Genomic DNA, 22,498 nt, shown 5'->3' with positions numbered 1-22,498 from the left:
ATTTTCATTTGTCACAAAGTATTTTTTTCTCCTTTGATTTCTTTTGTTGACGCACTGGTTGTTCAGGAGTATACTTTTTAATCTCCACATTTTTGTGATTTTTCCAGTTTTCTTCTTGTAATTGATCTCTGATTTTGTACCACTGTGGTGTGTCAAAGAAGACAGCTGATATGATTTCAATCTTTTTAAATTTACTGAGACATTTTTTGAGGCCTAACTTATGATCTATTCTAGAGAGTTTTCCATGTGCATTTAAAATGAATGTATATTCTGTCTTTGTATGGAACATTCTATTTATAACTATTAAGTCCTTCTGTCTAATATGTCCATTAAGGTCAATATTTCCTTATTGATTTTCTGTCTAGATGATCTATTGACATAAATAGGGTATTAACATCCTTACTATTATTGTATCGCTGATAATTTCTCACTTTAGGTCTGATAATATCTCCTTTATATATTTAGGTCTCCTATGTTGGGTATGTAAATATTTACAAATGTCATACCCTTTTGACGAATTGATTCCTTTATCATTATGTAGAACCCTTCTTTGTATTTTATTACAGTCTCTGTTTTAAAGTTCATTTTGCAAAATGTATAGCTATTTGTTTTCATTTAGTTTACACGTGAAAGAAAGAAACATCTTTTTTCATCCCTTCGCTTCCAGCCTATGTGAATCTTTACATCTGAAGTGAGTCTCTTAAAAGCAGGAAATAGATAGATTTTACATCCATTATCCATTCAACCATTCTGTCTTTTGACGGGAGAATTTAGACCATTTATATTTAAAGTAATTACTGATAGGTATGCACTTATTGCTATTTTGCTCATTATTTCTGGTTCTCTTCCCTTGTGGTTTGATTACATTCTTTAGTGTTATACTTAGAATCCTTTTTTATGTATGTCTGTGTCTCTATATTTTTGTTTTTTTTTAATTTTATTTTATTTTTTATTGGTGTTCAATTTGCCAACATATAGAATAACATCCAGTGCTCATCCCATCAAGTGCCCCCCTCAGTACCCGTCACCCAGTCACCCCCACCTCCCACCCACCTCCCTTTCTACCACCCCTAGTTCGTTTCCCAGTGTTAGGAGTCTCTCATGTTCTGTCTCCCTTTCTGATATTTCCCACTCATTTTTCCTCCTTTCCCCTTTATTCCCTTTCACTATTTTTTTATATTCCCCAAATGAATAAGACCATATAATAATGTTTGCTTTGTGGTTAGAATGAGCCTCACATATAATAGTTCATAAATATAACTGCATTTTGAGTTGACAGCAACATAAGTTTTAATGCATTTTAAAACTCTATATTTTTACTCCCTCCTACCCACAATATAAATTTTATTATATTCTAAAATTGATTTTTACTCCCTCCTTTCCCATTTTATGTTTTTCATGTCACATTTTACATCCTTTTTATTTTGTGTGTCTTAATTGACTATGGTAGTTCTAGTTATTTTTTACTACTTTTGTCTTTCAATCTCCATACTAACTTTTTAAGTGATTAATATGCTACCTTTATTATATATTTACCTTAGCCAATAAGATTTGTACTTTTGTTATGTTTTCTTATTGCTAATCCATGCCCTTAACATCCTTACTATCCTTTCAACTTACAGAAGTCTCTTTAACATTTCTTATAAAGCTGGTTTGGTGGTCATGAACATGTTTGGCTTTTGCATATCTGGAAAACTCTTTATCAGTCTTTCAAATCTAAATGGTAACAACTTGTCAGAATATTCTTGGTTGGAAATTCTTCCCTTTCAGCACTTTGAATATGTCATTCAACTCCCTTCTGGCCTAGAGTTTTTCCTGAAAAATCTGCTACTACTCTCATGGGGTTTATCTTATGCATAACAACTTGTTTTTCTCTTGCTGCTTTTAAGATTCTCTTGTTAACTTTTGACATTTTAATTATAATGTGCCTTGGTAGGGATCTTTGTAGTTTCTTATTTGGAACTCTTAGCTACCTGGATCTGAATGTCTGTTTTCCTCCCTATGGTTAGGGATATTTCCAGCCATTATTTCTTCAAAAAAGTTTTCTGCCCCTTTCTCACTCTTCTCCTTCTGGGACCCCTATAATGCAATCACTATTCCACTTGATGTTGTTCTATGGGTCCCTTAATCTATCTTTGCTTTTTAAAATTATTTGTTGTTTTTATGCTACTCCATTTGGATAAGTTCCACTGCCCTGTCTTCTAGATCACTGGTTCTTTTTTCTGCTTCATCTAGTCTGCTGTTGAAAGCCCCTAGGGTATTTTTCAGTTTAGGTATTATCTTCTTCTGCCTTGTTTCTTATATTTTCTGGTTGTTTCTTATATTTTCTGTCTGTTAGTTAAAGTTCTCACAGTGTTCATCTAATCTTCTCCAAGTTCAATGAGAATCTTTATGCCCTCTACTTCATTGTTTTAGTAAGTTTTGTTGTGATTTGCTTTAATAATAATGTTCCCTCCATTGATTGCAACAAAGTGGAGAAGATACAGTGGCTAATAAAAGAGTTTCAAGATGTGTGTACATAACAATATTCCTTTAAAATAATCTTTTATCCCAAGAAGTTACAAATTTAGTTTAACAATGGAAAAAGTATTGGTTAATTTGCCTATGAAACTGCTTTACAGTCAGAAAAATGTGAATCTCATACCTCAGTCTACACATCTAGATTATCATCTTGACAAGAATTTTGGTGTGATGTAGTGGGTAGAAATGGTTAGCTCCTGTCTAGGAACAATTTTTTCTTAAACTGGCTATTAAGGTATATGACCTTTTCTTTGAACTCTCCATCAGGTAAATTACTCATCTACATTTCATTAAGATTTTTTCTGCAGTCTAACCTTGTTCTCTTGTTTGCAACATATTCCTCTGTTTCCTCATTTTGCTTAACTCTCTGTTTCTACGTATTGGGCAAAACAACTAATTCTTCCAGTCTTGAGGGAATGATCCCATGTAGGAGATTAACTCAATTTTGAAACCTTGTCATAGCTCTAGTTTGTTTCTTATACCTTTGTGATTATCTCAGTAGCCTGATTTATTCTTAATAGGTCCCATTGTTGAGGATGTGCCAGTACCTGTCAGTGTTCCAGAAGTGAACTCAGTCAGAACCTAGATTCATGCTACCTGGAAGCCAGACCATCAGGTAGCAGCTTTTATAAAGTTAATAAATCTATATAGTCCTTTGATACCACAATCATAAAACCTGCCAACCTCCAGATCAGACAATCTGGAGGTGTCCCCTGGGTGACAGTTGCAAAAATCAGGGCTTCAGAGGGATGGATAAGCTCTTTAATGGGATATACCAGTGGGCTATAGTGAGGCTAATGGAGAGTGCAAAGATGGCTTCCCCTAGACTATGTTCCTTAAGAGCAGCTCCAGAGCCTGTGAATGTATGGCAAATCTGAAGTCTAACCCTTGGATGAAGCTCCAACACAAGTAAATAGGACTTTTTCACAGAATGACTCACAGTGTATTTCAGTCTGCTGTGTTTTGAAGGAGATTTTCAGCCAGTTTTCAGAAGGAACTATTCTATTTGTAGTTGCAGATGCAGTGTGTGGGAAGAGGTGAATTAAGGATCTTCTTATCCTGCCATCTTATACTGTCCTCTCAATCACTACAGGTGCTTTAAATGTCTTATCAAGCATCATATTTTAAACATATTATTTTACCTGACTATACACACAAAGAAATGTTATCAACAGAAATTTCTATCACGGTTGCAATTAAAATACACAAAAAATAAAACTGCAATGCAGAATCCTACATGAAAAGTTTGTCTTCTTCTTTCCAATATCAGGATATATTATAAAGCATAACTACCCCATACTCATAAATATTAATGCAATCAACTTACAAAATATATGTCTAAACATAAGTCAAAATTCATACTTAGATGTTTCCAAATGTCCAAGGCATAATGACTTACTAATATTTTATAATCTGTTATTTTAGCATTTCTTAAACAATAAATTTAATCTGGCATAATAAAATTATATAATTTGTGAAAATGCAGTGGAAGGGAAGGGACTGATAAGAAACTGTTCTAAAAATGGAGATTTTAATAATAAACTTTTCAAAACATAGACAGATACTCCAATCTAAAACAAGTATAACACACAAGCTGGCTTGCAGTATTAAAACATAAGGAAAAAATAAATAAATAAAAATAAAAATTAAAAAAAAAACATAAGGAAACAGGAAGTTAGCTATTCACTGTATATAATGAACGTGAAATAAGAAAAGACTGAACTTGGAACTTTAAAATAGCTCATGCTATTTTGAAAAGATCTCTTATAATATACCATCATTACATACTTTCAGGTCTTATTTTCATCTGATTACCAAATGAGTTATTCTACTTTATATATACTAGTTAAAAATAATTGTATTGATTATTTTTATTCTGATTGAATTGATATTTTTAACAAAATCGTCACCCCCATAAAACTAATTTTTTATAGTAGCAACTTTCCTAAGATTTCTAAACCCATAAGAAAAAACAGTCAAGTTGGAGTGTAAGAAAATCCTGTTTTATCAGGAAGCAGCTACTTCAAACTCCAATAATCAATGTTTTGTCTCCCCCTTCTGGACTGTACAATTATTAAAAAAAACACACACACAAAACTTTACTCTTTTTTCATAGGATATTTTCAAATAATTGTCCTCACACAAGTACAACATTATATGAAGGAATCACTAAGACACTATTCAATCAGTAAGCAAATAAGATTTCAATTTAATAATGCAATCTTAATTATGTAAAATCCTTATCTAGTAAGCAATACTATAAGCCAACAAAATGATTAGCTCTTTTCTATCTGGATACATTGAGTCACCTAGAAGTATATATAGCCTTAATTGCCTAATACAGGTACTGAGGCTTCAGTTTATAAACCGGTAAATATTGTCAGAATGATAAATATATGTTCAGCAGCAATGTGCAGAGAGTATACTTAAAACAGTAAAAGTAGGAGTGTAAAACAGTGAACTAAATTATAAAATTCTACTCTTAACACTACAAGTGCTAAAGAAACCTTCTTGTATGGTGATAACTGTATTCTTGTTTTTGTGATTTTACTATGAACTCATTTTTTACTCCAAACTTAGTCTTCCTCCTGATTTTTCTATGCATCCTCAAATCACCATCATTTCAGCCACCCATGTTTGAAATTTCAGTCATTATTATTGTACATATCTCCTCTGCTCTTTTCAACCATTTGCTGAGACTAATATATTTCCACAATCACTCATCTATACTCTCCATTTAATCTACTACAACAAATCTCAGCTTCATCTCCTTGCCCTAGTTTCTAATCTCTCCTGTTTCTACTGCTCAATTAATCTTCCCCAAATACAGCTCAGATTTTGCCATTCTATTGCTCATAACCTTCTAGGATTCTTCTCTATTGAAGTACAACTCCTCACCATATCCTTCCTAAAGTGACCTTATCCTATCTTTTCAAATGTGCAACTCAGTACTACATTTAACCTATGTTTCCAGTCACCTTAAATAGTTCTTGTGGTTGGTTATTAAATATGCCCATACCTGCCCTTGTTCAACTTCACTCTAACCACACTAGCCTCCTTACTATTCTTCAAATACTCAAGGCACACTCCAGCCTCAAAACCATGGCACTTGAGGTTCTCTCTGCCTGTAAAGTTCTTCCCTATATATTTACATGGTTCTCCCGAATTTCATTCATGTCTCTTCAAATGTCACCACATAGAGAATTCATCTATCTAAAATAGTACATCCTTGATCACTCTCAGCTTTCTCATTTTATGTTTTTTTCTTTCACAGCACTTACCAGTAGTACTTGCCATTAAATTTGATATGTGTCATTGTCTGTCTCCCCAGCTACAATGTAAGCTCCATGAGGAATTTATCTATATTGTTCATGATTCAACTGCCTAGAATAGTGCCTGGCCCATAATAGGAGTCCAATAACTTTTTGTTAAAAAAAATGAAACTGTGGTTAGAGAGGTTAATAAGACCAAAAGGAATGAATGAATGAGTGGTGAAAAAGGGGTTAAAATTCAGGTCTTTATGATGTCTAAACAAATACTATTCCAAAAACACCCTACTACTGCCCTAGGCATTCAACTATGTTGCTAAATCCCCTTACATTTAACATTATAAGGTCTGGTCACTATAATTCTATCTTCCAATTATCATATATAATCATATCATTCTTATCTTTTTTTTCCACAGAAGAATGGTGATTTTTTTCCACCTGTGGATAAATTATTCCTGGTTTGCAATGAAATCAAATCAATCAGTTTAACTGTTTTCTAAATCGGTTTTCTGTCATGTGTTCATAAATAACAAAAACAATTTATTTTGGTTCAAAAAACTGCACAACACTTATTTAAAACCAGAAGACACTGAAAAATTCATTCAGTTATTTCCTGCCCCAATTCCCTTTTGCTATTTGCTATATACACCTACAGGAAAATATTTTTATTATTCCACTTCACAGATCTATCTATAACATGCCTTCAACTATTTTATAAAATCTTTAGAATAACCTTCTCAATATTATATTGAGACCACATATGAATTTTTTTTATTTTTTTCTCAAAGCCCAACAATAATCTATACTACATAACATATAGCTTCCAATAAACAGGAAAAGCATTCTCCTTTTTCCATCTAGCTGAATCTTAACATTCTTGATCCAGAATAAATCCTAATGTGTGCAAGCACACATCTTGAATACTTGTTAAAAAGAATAGGCTGCTCATAGTCATCTCATTTTACCATGTAATCTTCATGTTTTTATGTTCTTCATACCAAGTATTTTATAGAATTCAATACATTTAGCAAAAAAATGTAATTTAGACCTACTAACTTGAAAGCCTCTGTGTATGTTAAATGCGGTAAATATAAACTTCAAAATCATCTTGAATTTAGTACTGTTATCCTCTTGTTTGAATGTGGAGACTAGAGTTCAGAGAGGTTAAGTAATTATCTAAGGACACATAAGAGAGGGGATCTGAACCCAAGTCTATTTGTCTCTAAACCCATGACCTTTACTGAAATCTACATCCCTTCATAAGCTCTATACTGTAGACAAAAAGAGACCCACAGGGTGATAATATTATTCATGATATATACATTATTATAAACTAAAATCAACTAGGAGTTTTATATTTTTTTATTTTTTTAAAGATTTTATTTTTTTGTTTATTCATGAAAGACACAGAGAGAGGCAGAGAAGCAGAGGCACAGACAGAGGGAGAAGCAGGCTCCATGCAGGGAGCCTGATGTGGGACTCGATCCCAGGACTCCAGGGTTATGCCCTGGACCGAAGGCAGGTGCCAAACCACTGAGCCACCCAGGGATCCCAACTAGGAGTTTTATAATAGAAGCTCTTAAGGAACATGTAATAGAAAGTATAAGATAAAGTAAATTGATTCATTAAGAGAGTTAAAACTAAAGTGCTACAATACTTCATATACGTTACAAGGTGGAAATTGAGGGGAGTGACTTAGGGATGACAATTGGGGAGATTGCTTCAGGGAGAGGTGTGGAGGATGTGCAGAATGTTGACAGAAGAAGAATAACATTCTATACAAAAAAGTGATCACAGAATAAGTAAAGTCAGAAGCAAGACTGCAGGAGGTTCGGGCAGCCCAGGTGGCTCAGCAGTTTAGCACCACCTTCGGCCCAGGGGATGATCCTGGAGACCTGGGATCCAGTCCATTTTCAGGCTCCCTGCATGGAGCCTGCTTTTCCCCTCTGACTGTGTCTCTGTCTCTCTTTTTCTCTGTGTCTCTCATGAATAAATAAATAAAATCTTAAAAAAAAAAAAAAGACTGCATGAGGCTCAGGGAGTAGTTATGTTCAGGTAAAAGCCTGCAGTTTCTGGTCTGATGTTTAAAGTAAATTTATAAAGGAGAATAAGGAAAATGAAAAGTACGAACTGACAGCAATTAAAGATTGAGAGGGCTTCAAATCTGCTTCTAATCAACATTAGAGATGCGAAAGGAAGAGAGGGTCATGCAGACCTAGTTTATTATATATTCCATCTAATTTCAATCTGATTTTTATATAACTTATTTTTTGACCAACATATATAATCTCTAGGCAACCATAATACATAAAAGTAGTTATTTTGACAATGTATTCTCTCTGGAACACTTCTGTGAATGTTTTCATCTGCCAATTTTATCAACAAACACACACTTCCCATCTTTTGAACACTAATGAGACCAAGAAAAATAAGCCCTTTTCTACCTGCCTTTTCACCAGACTGATTTTAACGATTGTTTTCTCGCTCTTGACTCTGGTCTCAAAAAAAAAAAAAAAAAAGAAAAGAAAGAAAAGAAAAGAAAACAATGAAGAAAAATCTTCCCTCTTAAGGCACTCCTCTCACTGAAGCTCTAGAATTAAGGCACCCCTCCCACCTAAACTCTAGAACCAATCCTTTATCATCCTCTAGAAGCTGATTCCTATATTTTCCTCCCTTTATTGCAGGATATACAAAGCAAATTCCAATGTCAGAAGCAGGTCACAGATAAGACTTGGGTGTGAAATAGTTTATATTGAAGATCAATCATAACATCCATCTAATTATACTGTCTTTCAAAACAAAACACTCGGACAAGATGAAACTTCTCCATGAACCATATATAGCCTTTTGGCCTGCCACTTTTCAACCATTTACTATATATCTATAAAGCCCTATCTTTCTTTATTCTGTTTACACCTCTTTCACATTAGACCTAGTATTTTGAGTAAATGAGCTATGTTCACAAGGGAAGAAAGACATGTAAATGATTCATTATAATAAAATATGTTCAATATTGTAATACAGCTATATAATGGTGCTATGGAAAGGAAGGAGTTATTTAGGACAAATTCTCCAAAGATTGACATGAAGCTTAATCTTGATAGATATTTAGGAGTTTTCTAGGCACTCTAAAGAAGAAAAGGGCATTCTAGCTCAAAGAAATAGAATATGCTTGATTTAGAGGTATTAAAGAGTAGGATGTTAAGGAATTGCCAAGCACTCCTGTACAAATAGAGGACAGGCACATGTATGAATGAAGATGAAGATGAAATTAGAAAAAGGAGCAGGGTTAAGATCACAAAGGGCTATAGGATCCCATTTCAAAGTTTTAAGGTGGGGAATCAGCAAGATCTATGGTAACAGTGTAGAACAGGCCATGAGCAAGGTTAGAGAGTGAATACCTAGAGACTACCTAGGAGGCTCTGGCAATCACAGGTGTGTTTAATGACTAATTAAGGGAGAGAGTTGAGAGGTAAGAGAAATAATCAACAGAACTTTAATTCCACTGGATATGGAGAAATCAGTAATATTTTAGAAGCTCTGGCATAAGCCATGCAGAGAACAAGCTAGCTTCAGTTCACATTAAAGTAAGCTCAAGATTCTTTTAAAGCCCAAAACTCTATTTAATCTCACCCTCCTACACCTAGCCTCCAATTTAATACAGACCCTCATTGATTCACACACAAGTCTCCTAGTAGCCCTGGAAACAAATCTCTATCCTAATCTAGTATTTCTCAAAGCATGCTCTTCAGTCTACCTTAAGAGGATCTCCTGAGGTGCTTGATAAATATGTAGAGTTCGTGGCCCTATCCTAAACCCCAAGAGGGACAAAATTTGCATTTTTATGCACTTTTTAATTTTAGAACAATTAGTCTAATGCAGCCTACCTGCTACTATCATACTTATTTTTCTCAAACCCTGCTTCCTTCATGTCACTTCCTTGTTCAAACTAATTTCTAATCTTCAAACTGGACTTCAAGAATCTCTTTCAACTTAATTTTTCAAGCTTTCCAATATATATTCTCAACAAAGTCAACTTCATCTCTTGTTTGCCTCTTATCCACCTCCTATGCACACAGTTTGGTTCCTTATCTAGGCCTCTGCATCAAATATTTCCACAACCTGAGAGCTGCTTTTGGTCTCACCTCCCATATCAAATCCAAGCCATAATAATTAAGGATTCTCAAAAATCTAGCTTAAATTCAGAAACTTACATGAACTTTTCTCTAATTATTCTAAGCCTACTTCTCTCTCCTGCTTATGAATTCCTACTACACTTACAATCAGCATGCACAATTTAAAGATTGACTCTTTCCATATATATTGTTATATATGGAAATATATATATTGTTATATATATAAACTATAAGGTCTTAATCTTATTTTCCAGTCATCAAGGAATCTAACACAATCCTTGGCACATATAAAGGACTAAAGAAATATTTGCTAATGTTTGAAATTATCTCAAAATATTGATGGCGTTTTTCTCCTGGATGTCACATAAATTTAAAAAGAAAAAACGACTAAATCAATTTTTAAAAGAAAAAAATATTAAATACATTCACTATTCTGAATAATATGGTACTTGATAATGGTAAAGATGTCTTCTGCCCTGGTATCTAAAGAAAGACTGCTTAGTCATGAAGACAAGGTATTTACAAATACCTCTCAATTTTAATACAGGACATTTTAGGTGGCAATGAAATACAGTGTCTTGAGTATAAAATCTCTAAAAGACATGGGGGCACCTGCGTGGCACAGCTGGTAAAGCATTCAACTCTTGGTTTCAGCTAAATTTGGGATATCAGAGTTGTGGGATCAAGCCCAGCACTTGACTCAGCACTGAGCACAGAGTCTGCTCAGGTTTCTCTCTCTCCCTCTTCCTCTCCCTCTGCCCCTCCTTCCACTCATGCTCTCTCTCTTTAAAATAAATAATCTTTTTTAAAATCTCTAAAATTCAGCAACAAAAAGACCCTTAAAAAATAATGTACACCAATCACTTCAATTTCTCCATTTAATACCTGAACCTCAAAGAAATTACATGATGTGCCCAAAGTTATACAACTAATTAGTAGTATCTAACGAAGACAAAGACCTAGGCCTCTTTAACTGCACGTCAAATGTTGCTTTCATTACACTATGAAATCAAAGTGAGGTACTAAAATTAAAGTGAGATACTTTAACAAGAATTCCTGCAAACATAAACCAAACTATGAGGAGTCTCTCTCTGCCATCCTAAGACACTGAGGTAAAACACTCAATTTCCTCAGAATCATAAAACTGAATCATAAAATTGTAAGCTTAGGTATAACTCTAAAAAATAAATAAAACTTTCTAAAATAAAATATACAAGCATATTCCAGTTCTAAAACATTTCCAAAAAGCACAGGAAAAATATTTACCATAGCCTACTTCTCATCACCTGATATTAATCATCTCACTACTTTGTAAAATATACTCCAAAAGAAAAACCAAACATATAAAAGACTATAAGCAAAACTCGCTCAATTTCCAAAAGCAAAAATTCATATCTAAGGGTAAAATACATCTTTTGTACTCACCATAACTTTACTTCCAACTATCTGCAAGCAGTGGTCAACGGAGAGTGGTTATGGTGTGTAAAAAAAAAATAAAATAAATTAAAAAAATAAAAAAAAAACACACAATAGCAACAATATTAGAAATCAGAAGCTTTTCACAGAAGTGTTTAGTAAATAGCTAACTATATGTATACATTTAATACTTTAGATCTAGAGGCTAAAACAAATATACCAGTATTAATTTCTACCATATTTCAAAAATATGTAGTCTGCAAAATAAGGATTCCCAAATAAAAGACTATTACTGTTTGAGGATTTTTTAACTGTATTGTAATAGCCTAATATAGTATAATCTAAGTATCAACTGATGTAAAATTACATGTAACCAAGCATCAGAAATTTTACCAACCCACAGCTACTCAAAAAAATTACCAATAAAAACTGAATTTTTTCTTTCCTCATTACAACAGATATATTAAGGCTGAAATAAGGCCCTTTAGAATATAAATGTTGCATTTAAAGTCACGTATTAAGAAAGGAATTCTAGGTTGAAAACGAATATTTTATATTATGATTTTAAGGTTTTTAATACTGATTTGTATTATACTTGAAAATTATGAAGATAGATTGCTTATGATTCTAGTTGTCTAGGTCATGCAAACATTTGTTATTAAAAGATCAGATAATATCATATAACATGAAGACAAAGAAGCAATTATATGTGAACATGCACATCTTCATAAGGAGGTAACAGTTTAAAAACTGAAACATTAATTCAGCTTTCCTAATAGATAAGAGATAATAGAATTTCTGAGAAGCTGAGTTCTGTTTAAGAAAGCAGGAAGTAGGTGCAGCCTGGGTACCTCAGCGGTTTAGCACCGCCTTGAGCCCAGGGCATGATCCGGGAGACCTGGGATTGAGTCCCATGTCAGGCTACCTGCATGGAGCCTGCTTCTCCTTCTACCTGTGTCTCTGCCTCTGTGTGTGTGTGTGTGTGTGTGTGTGTGTGTGTGTGTGTCTCATGAATAAATAAATAAATCTTTTTAAAAAATATTTTAAAAATTAAGAAAAAGAAAGCAAAATTGAAATCATAGTCCTAACATAATTTTATGCCTAAGCCCAATTATAAATCAAATCGTTATCAGATTCCTACACTTAAATATCAGGCAATGTCCAAAAAAGAACTAATCTACAATCTAAAACCATTAATATTACAGCAGTTATTATCAATATTATAAATATTAACCAGCTAGTACTTTTTTTTTTCCAGATAGTACTTTAAAAAGAAAAATAAAATACTGAAATCTCAGGAAGCATCCTAAGTTTTAAACAGGACACCACAAGACGCAAAAAGACAATGACAGCTGCCAAACAAATTATTTCAGAGGAATACATGAATCTCCAAATAGATAAGCAGCTTTCTTAAATATTCATTCAATAGACTATTTAGAGGCAGTGATTGAATAAAAGCCTCCCTGGTGCCATTAACAGTCTTCTGAATTGAAAGATATGCTATAGACCTAACTTATTTCCCAACCAAAAAGACAGAGGTCTTATTTATCCCTTGTTTATACAGCACAGACATGAGACTAAAACAAGAATGCAAGCCTGTCTTAATTAAGGCAAGTCTATACTTAGTAAGACAACCAAAGTATAGCCCATTAGTAATTCATTATGATTACAAAACGATTCTATTTAGCTAAAGCTCATATAGTGACCAGATTAGAATGGCTAAGGGAAGCTAAAAGAAACATGTCTGGTCATGTTTCACTTCAATTGTTTCACCAGAGAAAGAAAATATCTGCTAATAGCAAAAGCTAAACTATAAGACATGTATACACAAAGAGAGATGTTCTGCAACTTTCAAATTACAAGTTCTGTAACTTATATGTGTCGATCTAAAAATTCTACAGATATATTTGGTGTCACTATTTTAAATTATTTCCTATTAAGATTTTTTTCTAATTAATGATTCCTCTCAATGGGTCATGTGTCTTCAAAAATGTAACTTCACATATTTTAAAATCTCAACTTCAAAAATTGTTGAGTTACAAATAAACAAGTTAGATTTAAGTTAGTAATAAACTAGTTTCTTAATATTCTAAAAAAGACAATGGCTTTTGTCAAATTGTTAGGATTTCAGTGATTTATTTTTCTGAAGATAGAACATATAGGATCCCAAAAATCACTGAGATATCATGCCTCTTTCAGGATTATGAATATGGGTGACAAAGTTTGTATTATTAACAAAGCTTGGTTTTCCATCTCTTAAAATACATGCTGGTGTTTTGAAAATCTAAATTCTTCCAGATTTTTGTGGCTAAATTATGACCATGTGCCAACTATTATATGTAAGGTCTATAACCACACTTGATATAATGAGCAAATGAGTCCACCCTGAACAAAGAAGAGGTTCTTCTCCACTCATTCATCACTGACAGACCTATTCTAGCTACTTTTTCCTTTAACACTCACACAATTCAATATTCTCTAACATGGAACCTTAACAAGAAAACACTAGGCAATAGCTTTTTCATCAGTATCTTTTAATTTCCTATATATTTTTATTCCATGGTTGTTTTAGCAAAGATAGTTACATAGCAAAAGAATTCTCTGCTTTACTTTGTGCTGAGTGTGGAGCCAGACATGGGGCTCGATCTCATTACCCATGAGATGATGACCTGAGCTGAAACAAAGAGTTGGACACTTAACATACTGAACCACCCAGGCGTGTCCCTCCCCAGTAAAGATTTTTAAATTGTTGTTCCTTTGTCCATTTTTCTGTTAGGTCATGCAATTGTGGAGTTTCCCTAAAAATTCAGAATAACATTCTTGAGGGGTTGTATGCATTGCACATAACTTTTCACTCTTTGCTTGTCTTTTAAGTTCATTTATGAATCCTTTGTAATAAAATTTTACTTTTAATTCAATACTAAAAAAAAAAATTCGCTGCTTTAAAAACAGGTCTTGAACACAAACCTGTGCATTAGTTTCATCTTGCTTTATTGTCTGTACCCAGGAACCCAGGAGAATGATGGACATTCCCTACTGAGTTCATATTTCGTTTATTTTTCAATTCTATGCAAAATGATAAATGCAAGTGCTAAACAGGGAGATATATAATTTATGTTTAAAAGTAACTATAAGGGATCCCTGGGTGGCGCAGCGGTTTGGTGCCTGCCTTTGGCCCAGGGCGCGATCCTGGAGACCCGGGATCGAATCCCACATCGGGCTCCCAGTGTGTGGAGCCTGCTTCTCCCTCTGCCTGTGTCTCTGCCTCTCTCTCTCTCTCTCTCTGTCTCTGTGACTGTCATAAATAAATAAAATATTTTAAAAAATTAAATTAAATTAAAAAGTAACTATAATTCTCACATTCTATATGTGACTATAAAACATTCTCCATCAGGAACACTAGCCCTTTATTTTTACGTCCAGATTAAAGTTTGGACTACATTTAAAGTATTTTCATGAAGAAGTGATTACAATCATATCTACTTTAAATGAAGAAACATTTTTTAAGGCTGACTTATTTATTAGTAACAATTGCGCCTCGGATAAACCTCATTGGCTATGATACAGCCACTGCGCAAAGCTGAGACTGATTTATTTACTTTAGACACTCTGCACACACACAAATGACTAGGGAGACGGAGGGAGAGGATTTAAAGCAATACCACATTGAAGGCAGAGCTGGATGTAGAACTCAATGCTATCACTCTGAGGTCACGAGCTGAGCTAAAAACAAGAAACAGAAGCACCACTGACTGAACTACCCAGGCGCCCCAACTAGAAAACATTATTAAATAGTATATCAATATAATAAAATAGTACAAGATATACAAGGCATATCTAAAGCCTATTGAAAGCAGGATGGAAACCTTAGTGAAAACTAGGTAAAGAGGGGCGGCGCAAGAAGGCAGAGGAGAAGGGTCGCCAAGTGACCAATCCCCACCAACTTAACTACATAACTTTCAAATCATCCTGAAAACCTACGAATTCAACCTGAGATTTAAAGAGAGAACAGCTGAAACGATACAGAGAGAGGAGTTTGCGCTTCTAACAAGTACAACTCATTTCTAGCCACTCTGCACTAAGCAAAATGTTTAGACAAAACAACTCCCCACAAAAGAAAGAATCACAAACAGTACACTCTGCCACAGAGTTACAGAATTTGGATAACAATTCGATGTCAGGAAGCCAATTCAGAAGCCAAATTATAAAGCTACTGGTGGCTCTGGAAAAAAGCATAATGGTATTGAGAGACATCATGACCGCAAAATTCAGATGTAATCTGATGGAAATTAAACATTAATTAAATGAGATGCAATCCAAACTGGAGGTCCTGACGATGATGGTTAAGGAGGTAGAAGAAAGAGTGAGTGACATGGAAGACAAGTTGATGGCAAGGATGGAAGCTGAGGAAAAAAGAGAAAAACAATTAAAACACCTTGAGGAAAAGTTAAGGGAAATAAATGACAGCCTCAGAAGAAAAAATCTAGGTTTCACGTGGGGATCTAGGGGGTGCTGCAATGGAGAGAGGACCAGAAAGCATATTTCAACAAATCATAGCTTAGAACAACCCATATCTGGGGACGGAAACAGGTATTCAGATCCAGGAGATGGAGATTCTCCCCCTAATCAATAAAAACACTTCAACACCTGGAAATTTAATAGTGAAACTTGCAAATTCCAAAGATAAAGAGAAAATCCTTAAAACACCAAGAGACAAGTGATCCCTAAATTACATGGGGAGAAATATTAGATTAACAGCAGAGGTCTCCACAGAGACCCAGCAGGCCAGAAAGGGCTGGCAGGATATATTCAGGGTCCTAAACGAGAAAAACCAGCAGCCAAGAATACTTTATCCAGCAAGGCTCTCATTCAGAATACAAGGAGAGATAAAGAGCTTCCAAGATAGGCTGAAACTGAAAGAATATGTGACCACCAAACCAGCATTGCAAGAAATATTAAGATGGACTCTGTAAAAGAAGAGGAAGTCCAAGGATACAATCCAAAAAAAGGACTGAATAGGTATCATGATGACACTAAATTCATAACTTTAACAGTAATTCTGAACGTGAATGCGCTTAATGACCCCATCAAAAGGTGCAGGGTTTCAGACTGGATAAAAGTGCAAGACCCATCTATTTGCAGTCTACAAGACTCATTTTAGACCTAAGGACACTGACACCTGCAAATAAAAGGTTGGGACCATTTACCATTCAAATGGCCCTCAAACAGAAGCAGGGGTAGCCATCCATATATCATATGAATTAAAGTTTATCCCAAAGACTGTAGTAAGAGATGAAGAGGGACATTATATCATACTTAAAGAATCTATCCAACAAAAGGACCTAACAATCATCAATATTTATACCCTAAATGAGGGAATGCCAACTATATCAATCAATTAATAACCAAAGTGAAGACATACTTAGATAATAATACACTTATACTTGGTGACTTGAACACAGCACTTTCTATAATCGACAAATCTTCTAAGCACAACATATCCAAAGAAACAGGAACTTTAAATGATACACTGAACCAGATGGATTTCCCAAATATTTACAGAACTTTATATCCAAACGCAACTGAATACACATTCTTCTCAACTGCACAGGGAACTTTCTCCAGAATAGACCACATACTGGGTCAGAAATAAGTTATTAACTGATACCAAAAGACTGGGATTGTCCCCTGTATATTTACAGACCACAAAGCTTTGAAACTTGAACTCAATCAAAAGAAGAAATTTGGAAGAAACTTAAACACCCGGAACTTAAAGAGCATGCTGCTAAAAGATGAAAGAGTCAACCAGGAAATTAGATAAGAAATAAAAAGATTCATGGAAACTAATGAGAATGAAGATACAACCCTTCAAAATCTTTGGAATACAGCAAAATCAGTCCTAAGAGGGAAAAACATCATAATACAAACCTCCTTCAAAAAAATGGAAAAAACTCAAATACACAAGCTACCCTCACACATAAAGGAACTGGAGAAAAAACAGCAACTAAAACATACACCAAGGAGAAGAAGAGATTTAATAAAGATTCATGCAGAACTCAAAGAAATAGAGACCAGAAGAACTGTAGAACACATCAACGAAACGAGTTGGTTGTTTCAAAGAGCTAATAAGATAGATAAACCATTAGCCACCCTTATTTAAAAAAAAAAGAAAGAGAGAGAGAGAAAAGACTCAAATTAATAAAATCACGAATGAAAAGGGAGACATCACAATCATACCAAGGAAATACAAACAATTTTAAAAACTTATTATGAGCAGCTGTACACCAATAAATTAGGATATCTAGAGGAAATGGACACATTTCTGGAAAACCACAAACTACCAAAACTGGAACAGGAAGCAATAGAAAACCTGAACTGGCAAATAACCAGGGAGGAAATTGAAGCAGTCATCAAAAACCATCCAAGACACAAAGGTCCAGGGCTAGATGGCTTCCCAGGGGAATTCTATCAAATGTTTAAAGAAACCATACCTATTCTACCAATGCTGTTCCAAAACGTATAAAGGGACGGAATAATTCCAAACTCCTTTTATGAGGCCAGCATCACCTTAATTCCCAAACAAAGACCCCGCCAAAAAGAATTATAGAGCAATATCCCTGATGAACACAGATGTAAAAATTCTCAACAAGATACTACCCAATAGGATCCAACAGTACATTAAGAAAATTATTCACCAAGACCAAGTAGGATTTATCCCCGGGATGCAAGGCTGGTTCAACACTCGTAAAACAATCAACGTGATAGTTTATATCAATAAGAGAAAAAAACAATAACCATATGATCCTCTCAATAGATGCAGAGACAGCATATGATAAAAAACAGCATCCATTCCTGATCAAAACTCTTCAGAGTATAGGGATACAGGAAACATTCCTCAGCATCTTCAAAGCCATCAACGAAAAGCCCACAGCAAATATCATTCTCAATGGGGAAACACTGGGAGCCTTTCCCCTAAGATCAGGAACAAGACAGGAATGTCCACTCTCACCATTGCTATTCAAGATAGTACTAGATAGAAGTCCTAGCCTTAGCAATCAGACAACAAAAAGATGTTAAAGGCATTCAAAATGGCAACGAAGAAGTCAAACTCTCTCTCTTTGCAGATGACATAATACTGTACATAGAAAACCCAAAAGACTCCACTGCATGATTGTTAGAACTCATATAGCAATTCGGCAGTGTGCCAAGAATCAAAATCAATGCCCAGAAATCAGTGGCATTTCTATACACTAACAATGAGACTGAAGAAAGAGCAATTAAGGAGTCAATCCCATTTACAACTGCACCCAAAAACATAAGATACCTAGGAATAAACCTAACCAAAAAGGTAAAGTATCTATACCCTAAAAACTACAAAACACTTCTGAAAGACACTGAGGTAGACACAAATGGAAAAATATTCCATGCTCATGGATTGGAAGAATTAATATTGTGAAAATGTCTATGCTACCAAGGGCAATTTACACATTCAATGCAATCCCTATCAAAATATCATGAACTTTCTTCAGAGAGTTGGAAAAAATCATCTTAAGATTTCTGTGGAATCAGAAAAGAACCGAAATAGCCCAGGGAATACTAAAAAAGAAAACCAGAGCCGGTGGCATCACCATGCTGGATATCAGGTTTTAGTACAAAGCTGTGGTCATCAAGACAGTGTGGTACTGGCACAAAAACAGACACATAGATCAATGAAACAGAATAGAGAACCCGGGAATGGGCCCTCAACTCTCTGGTCAACTAATATTCGACAAAGCAGGAAAGACTATCCACTGGAAAAAGGACACTATCTTCAATAAATGGTGTTGGGAAAATTGGACAGCCACGTGCAAAAGAATGAAACTAGAACATTCTCTTACACCATACGCAAAGCGAAACTCAAAATGAATAAAATATCTAAATGTGAGACAAGAATCCATCAGAATCCTTGAGGAGAACACAAGCAACACCCTTTTTGGACTTTGCCACAGTACCTTCTTGCAAGATACATATGAAGGCAAGGGAAACAAAAGCAAAAATGATCTATGGGACTTCATCAAGATAAGAAGCTTCTGCACAGCAAAAGAAACAGTGAACAAAACTAAAAGACAACCTACAGAATGGGAGAAGATATTTGCAAATGACATATCAGAAAAAGGGCTAGTATCCAAGATCTATAAAGAACTTATTGAACTTAACAGCAAAGAAACAAACAATCCAATCATGAAACGAGCAAAAGACATGAACAGAAATTTCACAGAGGAAGACATAGACATGGCCAACAAGCACATGAGGAAATGGTCCGCATCACTTGCCATCAGGGAAATACAAATCAAAACCACAATGAGATACCACCTCAAATGAGTAAGAATTTTGAAAATTAACAAGACAGGAAACAACAAATGCTAGGAAGGATGTGGAGAAAGGGGAATCCTCTTGCACTGTTGGCGGGAATGTGACCTGGTACAGCCACTCTGGAAAACTGTGTGGAGGTTCCTCAAAGAGTTAAAAATAGATCTGCCCTACGACCCAGCAATTGCACTGCTGGGGATTTACCCCAAAGATACAGATGCAGTGAAACGGCAGGACACCTGCACCCCGATAGCAGCAATGTCCACAATAGCCAAACTATGGAAGGAGCCTCGGTGTCCATCGAAAGATGAATGGATAAAGAATATATGGTTTATGTATACAATGGAATATTACTCAGCCATTAGAAACGACAAATACCCACCATTTGCTTCAACGTGGATGGAACTGGAGGGTATTATGCTGAGTGAAGTAAGTCAACTGGAGAAGAACAAACATTATATGGTCTCATTCATTTGGGGAATATAAAAAATAGTGAAAGGGAATAAAGGGGAAAGGAGAGAAATTGATTGGAAAATATCAGTGAGGGTGAGAGAACATGAGAGACTCCTAACTCATGGAAACGAACAAGGAGTGGTGGAAAGGGAGTTGGGCAGGGGGTTGGGTGACTGGGTGACAGGTACTGATGGGGGCACTTGATGAGATGAGCACTGGGTGTTATGCTATATGTTGCCAAATCGAACTCCAATAAAAAATTATACAAAAAAACCCAAATATGTAAACAGCCACATATTGGGCTATAGTTTATGCAAATATTATTGTCATGATCATGAAAATGTCAAAGGTAAGAGGACTGTCACTGAATGGTATCACTCTCACCTTCAAAAGGAAAGTACATAAGCAATTTTCTTAGTTTTAACAACAAAAAACATAATACAATTTAACGTCTCTCCAAGATATGAAAGCTTTAAAACATGTTTATTGACAGGCTTTCTTTCATCATAATATTTGGTACATGAAAAAATAATAGCAAATAAAATGTATAAATTTGAATCTCTAATAAGGGTCATATACTAAATAGTAAGTACTGATTTTGAGGCTAATGCCTGAAACAGAATTTTCAAGTCTTATGAGAAACATTCTATTTCCATCTTTCGAATAAAGCAATTCAAAGATCTCATCCAATATTTATCCCAATTTCAGCATTTGAAAGTGCAAAATGAGTCCATAACCTAAAGTTTACATGTCTTTGGTCAGCTGAAGAGGAAACAATATGAGAACAAATAGAAACAAGTTCTACATAGAGTAAAAATCAAAATGTTAAAGAATAAGAGCTTTGTAAAATCTTCATCATATTTAATCCCTCTTATGTAATCAAAAATGACAAATGAGCCAGAAACACTAACAAATCTTACCATTAAATATACCACATAATTATTCATATATTATTTTCTGTACTTTGCATTCAAATTTAGTTATATAAATTTACTAGTGTATTTGCTTTTAGGTATTTGAAAAACAACACTAATGTACACCCTGCATTTCCTAACACATTTTATTGTGAACAATAACTTGAGTGTAAAATAAGAAGAGATTTATCACAATTTCAAAGTAAGACCCTTTGCATCACCAAAATCTATTGAAAACAGCACTCATGGTAAATTTCACATCATTTGGAACATATTTCCGACCTTGGATATGAGGAGCAAAGTAAAATGCATGCTGTTGCCCTGCTCCGGCAGAGCTGGACTGTGTTATGTTTAAATAATTCAGCATTCAGATTCAGCTTGCTTAAACAACAATATGAAATCAATACAATTGTAGAATTTAGGGTAACATGCATTAATAATTGCCATTTCAATTACTGTACTGAAGTAGTAGTAACAGGATAGCCAATTAATTTTAGAATATTTTTTCCAATGAGGAATTATTTTCTTTACTGGCCAAGTTTGTAATTTAAAATATGTATTTTTGGAATGCCTGGATGGTTCAGTGGTTGAGCATCTGCCTTCAGCTCAGGGCATGATCCCAGGGTCCTGGGATTGAGTCCCACATTGGCCTCCCTAAGGGGAGCCTGCTTCTCCCTCTGTCTATGTCTCTGCCTCTCTTTCTGTGTCTCTCATGATAAATTAAAAAAATCTTTAAAAGTATAAAACTAAAATAATATTAAAAAATAAAATATTTTTACATGTAAATGGATATTATTTATATACACATATAATATACATACCACACAATCAAAATCTGTGTTTGTATGTGTATATGTACACAGATATATAAAATGTTACATGTATATATGTGTCTCTATACATACAACATATATACATATATACAGTGATTCTATGAACTCTAGCTGTATAAAGCTTTTTCCTTACAGAAATGTAAAAGATACATTTCACCATTTCAAAAATACATTTTTTTCTTACAAAAAGAAATCAAACCTGAAGTCTATTTTTGGAAGCAGCTTTAAGAATAAACAAAGCCATATATCCCATTAAAACACTAAAGTTTCTCCTGCTGAACACAAGTCTTTTGAAACTCATACAGATTTCATTAAAGCTCATTCCTATTAAGCACCTTATTATATTAAATTATATTATATTAATTATACTAAGTTAAGCTGTATAATAACCATTATGAGGTAGTTTATATAGTTAGCACCACATAAAATAATAAAAAACTAAAACAGCATATTAAAAATATTAAATTTAAATTTTTTAAATTAATATTAAAAATTAAAATTAAATTAAATTAAAAATTTCATGCAAGAAGAAACCAAACATAAAGCTTAAATGTAAACTTAGTTAAAACTTGTGACTAGCCTATGTTTGTGGCTTTTCCTTCAAAATT

The 22,498-nt window shown here is 34.3% G+C and overlaps 1 protein-coding gene and 1 pseudogene across 6 annotated transcripts in view; both read right to left on the bottom strand.

Moving 5' to 3' along the window:
- DIAPH2 (diaphanous related formin 2) overlaps positions 1 to 22,498 on the bottom strand; it is a 1,085,411-nt gene that overhangs the window by 932,193 nt on the left and 130,720 nt on the right. For 4 of the 6 annotated variants that reach the window (XM_072744409.1, XM_072744404.1, XM_072744407.1 and 1 more), the window contains one exon: positions 11,351 to 11,371. The exons of the other annotated variants lie outside the window; for them this stretch is intronic. In XM_072744409.1, coding sequence (XP_072600510.1) covers positions 11,351 to 11,371 — 21 coding nt within the window. The remainder of the gene's footprint in view (positions 1 to 11,350; positions 11,372 to 22,498) is intronic. 6 annotated transcript variants of the gene reach the window in all.
- On the bottom strand, positions 14,796 to 14,923 carry LOC140596333 (U4 spliceosomal RNA; annotated as a pseudogene).

This window comes from Vulpes vulpes, chromosome X (genome assembly GCF_048418805.1).
Source record: "Vulpes vulpes isolate BD-2025 chromosome X, VulVul3, whole genome shotgun sequence".
Lineage (NCBI taxonomy): Eukaryota > Metazoa > Chordata > Mammalia > Carnivora > Canidae > Vulpes > Vulpes vulpes.
Note: the sequence above shows the minus strand (reverse complement) of the source record. Positions and strands in the feature narration are given on the sequence as shown.